The sequence below is a fragment of the Mollisia scopiformis genome (assembly GCF_001500285.1).
Source record: "Mollisia scopiformis unplaced genomic scaffold LY89scaffold_47, whole genome shotgun sequence".
Taxonomy (NCBI): domain Eukaryota; kingdom Fungi; phylum Ascomycota; class Leotiomycetes; order Helotiales; family Mollisiaceae; genus Mollisia; species Mollisia scopiformis.
In genome coordinates, this window is record NW_017263627.1 from 1,255 (window position 1) to 9,086 (window position 7,832).

The window sequence follows — 7,832 nt, forward strand, 5'->3', positions numbered from 1 at the left end:
ATTCACAAAGAGCCGGAGCGATTTGTCAAGGTCCTTGCCAGCTATGCGATAATGTTCGATGTAAAATTAAGTTTAAATACGTTTATCAAGCGTGATAGTAACAACAAATACATTATCAGACGAAATATAAGGATCTCTTTAGAAAACAAGCCAATCGCCTCGACAAAAGCGATAGTGTGCCGGGAAATAACGTGTTATCGAAGAAAAAGACTTAGCTCAACGAACTAGGAGTACGTTGTGAAGTTCGCTTGGCCGTCTAACAAAAAGCAATAGAAAGGAAAACTATTAAAGTTAGCAAAAAAGAATAAAGTCACGAGTATTGCTATGTAGTTTAATCATAAGCAAATTACTATCGACGGCGACTTGGACACTATTTCACATTTGCGACGAGCTATGAAATTTGGGTCGCCACAGAGGCCGTCGAAAAAAGCTTTTTAGGTCAATAGTAGTCTAGAATTTAGCTGGGTATATTTGAAAATAAACCTTAAGGGAAGGTTAGGGAGCAGTGTGGCTCACTTGATTGGCCTAGGAATCGGTGCAAGTAGCGCCACAACTTTTTTTTCTAGGCAGAAAAGAAAAATAAATAAAAGACTTGAAATCCGACGGTAGTTATGCCAGCGCGACAAATGTGCGCAAAGAAGACTAGCTAGACGCAATCGGCGCTTCTAGTATTCAAGAAATAGTGGTCGATAGTCTGGTAGATTGCCGGAATAAGTGGCAGCGGAATAATGTCGACAGTATTCAAGAAGCCAAAGCCGACAATCTGACAGACTGCGAAAGTGAGACGTACGGCAACCAAGTGAACTACTGCTTGGTAACTTCACCAGCTAGACGACTTCTCCACGAATATCAATCGGCTAGAAAGCTTTTGGAGGCGCTACGCGATGCTATTCAAGGTTATAGGTTATTGCTCGAGGATGGAAAGATTCTTTATCGGGATGTTTTTGAAAATAATATTATTATCACCGAACTCCTTGCCGAAGATGCCCCGAAAGGAAGACTAATTGACTTGGACTTGGCAAAGGAGCTGGACGGCATTCAACCAAAACACAAGCAAATCTGGTCCGAGACCATCCCTAGATAGCGTGGATTGAGAGGTGTTGTCCTGTATCAGTTGATGGTGGTGGCGGCGACAGTAGCACGCAGGCTGCTGGCGGCCCAATAGAGAGATCAGCAACGACAACTACTCCCCCGAAGGCAGCGATTGCAGTTATACCACAAGCGACGGCGATGACGAGGATCCACAGCCTGCACACGCGGGAGTAAGTATGGTCAAAGGAAGCGGCGTTCAAAGGGAGGAGGATAAGGGATCAGATGCATAGGTGAAACATCACAAACGAAAATGGAGAAGTTGACATCGGAAGCAGACAAAGGGGCAATCATTAGCGTTCTAGTATCATTGTCTCATACAATTTCCCGATTCCCTTTGTAAACACAAAAATAAACGCCGCGGCAATGCAATTGCCTGTTCCTCCTTCCTCAAACGGCCTATCCCTCTCCTAAATACATTTATCATCCCATCGTACATTATATTATAGTCTCGGAATGTACCGGTAAAGATTGCGCCATCCCAGTGGTTTTAGCTCCTTCATGTAATCCCTGAGAATTTTGAAAACGATGACTGGGTATAGGCAAGGATGGTCGAAGCGTCTGGGAGAACAAAATAGTCTTGGCGCTTCTCAAAACTTCACTGTTCCCGCACCCGGAAAATTCAAGTCTGAGCTTGTCTTGGGCGGATCTCTTGTAAGCGGCGAAAGGGTTGCGCCTGAAGAGGACCTTGAGCTTTCTCGACGCGGTGCTGAGCGGCACCTGCAAGTATATTCCTATTTTTTGGCCCCCTCGGTTGCTGTTTTAGTGTGGTTCGCGATGTGAGGGCCGGAGGAGCTTGGTTGGGAATTTGGGTGACGGGTGGCGGCAATGCATCTGGCAAGACAGGGAAGGTACTAGATTCGTAGCACCTGTCGATAGTTATCCGCTCCTCAACATTGAGAGTCACCATTTTGGCCAAATCGCCTCCCCCGCGGCATGCATAGTCAAGTCTCTTGCACCACTCTCCGGATATGCAAACACGGTTCGTCAGGTCAGGCAATTGGTCCAGGGCCAAACCAGTTAACATTTCATATATAACAACACCCAGCGACCAGATGTCGACTCGGAAGTCTTGCGGGGCGCCAGAACATACCTCAGGTGCCCAGTAGAGTGGAGATCCAACGAACGTGGCCTTCGTATCTATCTCTTTGGAGAGGCCAAAGTCGGCCAGACTGAAGATGGGATTTGTGAAGATATCCTTGAAAAGGATATTTTCTGGCTTGATATCTCGATGGAGGATTTTCTTTCCATGCAGGTAGTGCAGACCACTGATGATGTGCCGAGAGACATGAGTGATCTGTTCATTCGTTATTTTCGTATGCTGACTCCTCTTGTCGTCCAGAAAGCCGCATAGTGATCCATCAGCAGCAGACATGAATATTTCGACTGGCTCTCCAAACTCCCAGCCCTGTGAATGCTTGTATTCAATAATGTGCGGCTGAATCTGATAATGAGCCAATGCGCCAAGTATAACAAATAGTTCGGTAAACTCACGTGTGACAGCTTGGCCAATAGTTCAACTTCGCGTTTGAGGGTTTCCTTCGTCTCCTTTTCTTTCTCTCGTTCGACATTAATGATCTTGACAGCCATTATGCCACCCCACTGAAGATCAAGGACTCGGCTCACGCGCCCGAAGCTTCCTTTCCCTAAGTACTCAAGCTCATGGTACGTTACTGAATCACGGATCTTATGTTCAGGTATCCGAGGTGTTTGAACCCGAGTTTGGTAACGAGTTGGCGGAAGACTCATGGTGGGAAGGGTCAGCATGCAATCGGCAGGTAATTTCCTGGTGGCCAACACTTTCTTCTCCTTGGCATACCGGTTCCACCACCCATCTAATACGATCAGCGCCGGAAAGATCATGACGGAATCAAGTTTACCTCTGTCTGAGAATTGAAGGAGAAATTCAGCAGGTCCCATAGCGAGGTCCCAATCCCCTCTTTCAAGAACTGCTCGTTGTCTGGGAGTGCCGGTGGATTTGCTAGGGAATTCCCATAGATTAGAATCGATCTGCCGAGGATGTATGCTCGTTGTACTGCCAGAAGAATCATCTCGCAGCATAAGGGTGTTCTTCTCCAAAAAGAACTGGCACTGCCTTCGTGAAAACTGCCGTGAAAGCGGTTCTGGGAGTTCTGGAGGGTCGCAGACCACACTACAAGCCCTGTCCCTTCCAAACGACAATATACAGTCGGGTCTGAAATAGTCATCGAAAGTAACAATGATTCTATTGGTGCCGTCTGGGCTAGCGCGACGCTAACAAATCAAGCGAACGAATTTGTGTTCGTGTCTCCTCGAAGAGTCAAGGAGGAGTTATCACCACTACGGCCGCGAACTGCAACTGAATGATACCATGGGCGCCGATGCGACTTCATGATCTGGAATTCGGTGCTTCAACCTCTCAGCACACGCGCTAGCACAGCCTTTCGATTACAAGTCAGAACACTCCGGGCGAGCAAACCGACCCGACAATTTACGAGAATGGCGACCCAAGGTGAGTTACAGCGGGCTTCATCTGAGGGATGCCTATGTACTAATGACCGCTCGTGCAGTTGACGACAAGATTGGTCCAGTTCCTGCAGAGATGCCTCCAGTCGCGGATAAAACCAAAACTACTCTCGTCGTGGGCAGCAGCAAGCCGACTCCTACCCAAGACGTAGGACAACATACTCTACACGGCAAGGCTGAAGGTGCGCAGACGGAGAAGGGAGCCAAGAGCGAGAAAGAGTGTAGGTGCACACGATTGCGGGGTCGAGGCATTCAGCTGTGGATGCTAATTGGTGACGCATAGTGGAGAGAGAACGAAAGAAGGCAGAGAAACAAGCCAAGTCGACCAGAAGAAGGCCAAAGCCAAAGCTAAGGCTCCGGTCCTTACGCTGAGCGCGACCAAGGAGAAGAAGGCGAACACGGAGAGCAAGGCGGAGAAGAACGCTCTGCAGCCATACGTCGAAGCGACTCCGGCCGGAAGTAAGAAGAGTATGTGGAATCTACACCTCAATCGCCAATGGTCCTTCAGTTTCACTAACCGTATGTTCAGTCATCAAATCCTTCGATGACCCTTATTACAAAGCCTATAATCCGCTCGCCGTTGAATCCGCTTGGTACGCGTGGTGGGAAAAGGAGGGATTCTTCAAGCCGGAATTCACTGCAGATGGCAAGGTCAAAGATGAGGGATCTTTTGTCATCGTAGAGCCACCTCCCAATGTTACTGGTAACTTGCATATGGGCCATGCACTCGGCAATGCGTTGCAAGACGTAATGATCCGGTATAATCGAATGTGTGGCAAGACGACCCTATGGCTCCCAGGATGCGATCACGCAAGCATCTCTACACAATCAGTTGTCGAAAACATGCTTTGGCGCCGGCAGAAGAAGACACGTCATGACTTGGGTCGGGCAAAGTTTACTGAGGTTGTTTGGGATTGGAAGACCGAGTACCATCAAAACATCAATCGAGTCTTGCGGAGAATGGGAGGTTCGTTTGACTGGACTCGCGAAGCTTTTACCATGGATGAAAACTGCACCGCTGCGGTTCTGGAGACTTTCGTCAAATTGCATGAAGAGGGTATTATTTACAGAGCGAACCGGCTGGTAAACTGGTGTACCAAGCTCAACACTGCCGTGTCGAATCTCGAAGTCGTCAATAAAGAGTTGTCTGGTCGTACTCTGATCGATGTCCCTGGTTACGATAAGAAGGTCGAGTTTGGTATCATTGTCCACTTTAGATACGAGATCCAAGGCACGGATGAGACGATCGAGGTTGCAACAACACGTCCGGAAATCATGCTTGGAGATACTGGTATTGCAGTTCATCCTGATGATAAACGCTATCAGCATCTCATAGGCAAGATCGCCATCATCCTTTTATTCTAGGTCGACTAATGCCAATTGTCGCTGACGACTATGTCGAAAAGGACTTTGGTACTGGTGCAGTCAAAATCACTCCTGCCCACGACGCCAACGACTTTGCGCTCGGCTCACGACAAAATCTTGAATTCATCAATATCTTGACTGACGATGGTCGGATGAACGAGAACGCAGGCCCATATGCGGGACAGAAGCGCTTTGATGTCAGGTACACCATCCAAGACGATCTCAAGAAGGCTGGTCTGTATGTTGACAAGAAGGATAATCCCATGACCGTTCCACTTTGTGAGAAGTCTAAAGATGTTATTGAGCCCCTCTTGAAGCCTCAGTGGTGGATGAAGATGAAGGATATGGCGGCAGATGCGTTGAATGCTGTTAAGACCGGCGAAATCAAGATCCTCCCGGAGACTGCAGAGAAGAGTTACATTCGATGGATGGAGAATATTAACGATTGGTGTTTGTCGAGACAGCTGTGGTGGGGCCATCAGGCGCCGGTATATTTCGCGCAGATCGACGGCGAAGAGCACGATGAGGCTAGTGATCACCTCTGGTTCTCTGGCCGCACTCAAGAGGAAGCTGAGATGGAAAGCTAAGAAGGCGTTGCCCGGAAAAACCTTTACTCTCAAGAGAGATGAAGATGTCCTGGATACCTGGTTTTCAGCTGGCTTATGGCCTTTTGCTACTCTTGGTTGGCCGAAGAATACCCACGATTTCGAGACGCTCTTCCCCACGTCTGTTTTGGAGACAGGATGGGATATTCTATTCTTTTGGATTGCTCGGATGATTATGTTCAGCATTAAGCTAACTGGCAAAGTTCCCTTTACCGAAGTCTTCTGCCACTCACTAATCCGGGATTCTGAGGGTCGGAAGATGTCTAAATCACTGGGTAATGTCATTGATCCCCAAGATGTCATCGAGGGCATTGCACTAGAAGATCTACACAAGAAGCTACTGCTTGGCAATCTCAACCCCTTAGAGGTTGAGAAGGCCACGAAGTACCAGAAGACTGCTTTCCCAGATGGAATTCCCGAATGTGGTACTGATGCATTGCGCTTTGCATTAGTCTCATATACTGGTGCTAGCGACGTTGCGTTTGATATCAAGGTTATTCATAGCTATCGAAAGTTTTGCAACAAGATTTACCAAGCTACGAAATATGTGCTGGGCCATATTGGCGACGATTTTGTTCCACGAAGTTCCGGCAAGCTCACAGGCAAAGAGTCTCTCGCGGAACGATGGATTCTCAAGAAGCTGACAATTGCCGCTCGCGATCTCAACCAAGCCATCACCGATCGCGAGTTTATGAAGTCGACAACCATCATCTATCAATACTGGTATAACCAGCTTTGTGATGTCTATATCGAGAATTCGAAGGCTATCCTGCAAGACGGTACACCGGAAGAGAAACGATCGGCTCGGGACACGTTGTATACTTCTCTTGAGAGCGGGTTGACTCTCATTCACCCATTCATGCCCTTTCTGACTGAAGAATTATGGCAACGCCTTCCCCGCCGCCCGGATGACAAGACACCATCGATCGTGTTGGCTCTTTACCCAAGTTACGATGCCAACATGGATGATCCCGCCGCGGAAGTAGCTTATGAACTCGTGATGGATATTTCGAGGGGAATCCGCTCATTGCTGTCTGAGTACTCCCTCAAAGGGGAGGGCAAAGGTCAGTTTTACTCCCAGCCCTCATGATACTGTTTATTGACTTTGATAACCAATAGTATTCGTTCAAACGTATACGCCAACGGCACACGAAATAGTCGGAGCCCAGATCCAATCCATCCGCTCACTCTCCGGCAAAGGCATTGCTTCTATGTCAATCCTGACAGCTACTGATCCCCGACCCTCGGGCTGCGTAGCATTTTCGATATCCACTGATGCAGCTGTCTTCGTGCACGTCAAAGGCCGCGTAGACATCGACCATGAGATCACAAGGGCAACCAAAAAGCTTGACAAGACAAAACTCGGTATCGAGAAACAGCTGAAGATCTTGAGTGACGAGAGCTACAAGGAAAAGGTGTCGAAGGAGGTGCAGCAGGCTGAGGAGAGTAGATTGAAGGACTTGGAGACCCAAAGAAAGGCGCTCGAGGAGACGATCACTCAATTTGAAGCTCTAACAGATAAGCTGTGACTAATGTAGTTTGGTTTGCAGATCTCCCTGAGAAGGGTTGCAACATGTTGCTAGATTGCCTCCAAGTACTCGAATAGACTCCATTCGAACTACTCATTATGCACGTCCTAAGTCCCGAAGGTAAGGAATCTTACTCCCGCGTACACTGCTCCAAGTGATATGGAACTCTGGATGAAACGCTTGTCTATGCCATGTTCTTTCTCTCTAGGTCCCATCAAGAATTTGCTACTGGAAGAGTTGCATGGCCTTTTTACTTCGTAAGACGTAGATGTAGACGTTCGGGGCATCTTCATCAACAATATCAATTTGATGGGTGGAGACCAGCCCATCGCCATTATTGACCTCGCGTCAAACCCCGTCCCGTTGTGATACTACTATTTACTAGCGGTGGCATTAGCGGATTTAACTTGTTGAGTCCGTTCCCTTAAAGTTAAGCATCTATCGGAGGGGTCGCGAGATTGATCCACAAATGCCCTGCGCCATATTCCCCCACAGAGCTGGGTGGGGGTAGGGGACTTTAAAATAACACGCATGCGGCTCGGGCTTAGCGCGTTGTCTTAACAGTCATCAACTCGTTTAGTTGGTGACACCACTTCATAATCACGTAATAAGGCATTTCTAAAATTTATTGCACACATCGCGAGAGCCAAGAGCGACTCACTTTTAAACTCTAGTTTCACGCGATCCACACCGGGCACCGAAATTATGCAACTATAAATTTTATATATAAAATTAATAT

At 47.8% G+C, this 7,832-nt stretch overlaps 4 protein-coding genes across 4 annotated transcripts; 2 read left to right on the top strand and 2 right to left on the bottom strand.

Moving 5' to 3' along the window:
- Positions 1-799: 799 nt before the first annotated feature.
- LY89DRAFT_603676 (uncharacterized protein) lies at positions 800-1,084 on the top strand (the record flags this gene model as incomplete). The annotated part of the gene is made up of 1 exon (XM_018210315.1): positions 800-1,084. A coding segment is annotated over one exon (285 nt), but the record flags the coding sequence as incomplete, so codon positions are not given.
- Positions 1,085-2,104: 1,020 nt separating this feature from the next.
- Positions 2,105-2,365, bottom strand: LY89DRAFT_560454 (kinase-like protein; the record flags this gene model as incomplete). Its single annotated transcript, XM_018208449.1, has 1 exon — positions 2,105-2,365. A coding segment is annotated over one exon (261 nt), but the record flags the coding sequence as incomplete, so codon positions are not given.
- LY89DRAFT_633231 (Pkinase-domain-containing protein) lies at positions 2,111-3,359 on the bottom strand. The gene is made up of 4 exons (XM_018211337.1): positions 2,970-3,359; positions 2,584-2,924; positions 2,477-2,527; positions 2,111-2,414 (listed from the first exon to the last, which is right to left on the bottom strand). Exons 1-4 carry the CDS (start codon positions 3,148-3,150, stop codon positions 2,391-2,393), a joined length of 597 nt encoding a protein of 198 aa, XP_018060574.1. The 5' UTR covers positions 3,151-3,359; the 3' UTR covers positions 2,111-2,390.
- A 208-nt stretch (positions 3,360-3,567) lies between these two features.
- Positions 3,568-7,093, top strand: LY89DRAFT_744013 (valyl-tRNA synthetase; the record flags this gene model as incomplete). The annotated part of the gene is made up of 7 exons (XM_018221008.1): positions 3,568-3,580; positions 3,639-3,819; positions 3,878-4,062; positions 4,124-4,885; positions 4,960-5,490; positions 5,543-6,628; positions 6,684-7,093. The coding sequence occupies 7 exons, from the start codon at positions 3,568-3,570 to the stop codon at positions 7,091-7,093; spliced, it is 3,168 nt and encodes a 1,055-aa protein (XP_018060575.1).
- Between the last annotated feature and the right edge of the window lie 739 nt (positions 7,094-7,832).

Excerpts from the sequence above, each read along its gene's own strand:
- LY89DRAFT_633231 (XM_018211337.1), bottom strand. The coding sequence starts at position 3,150 with ATGCTGCGAGATGATTCTTCTGGCAGTACAACGAGCATACATCCTCGG. Across the intron at positions 2,925-2,969 it reads CCTTCAATTCTCAGACAGAG|ATGGGTGGTGGAACCGGTAT; the intron begins GTAAACTTGATT and ends TGATCGTATTAG. Across the intron at positions 2,415-2,476 it reads GCTGGGAGTTTGGAGAGCCA|TCAGCATACGAAAATAACGA; the intron begins GTCGAAATATTC and ends CGACAAGAGGAG.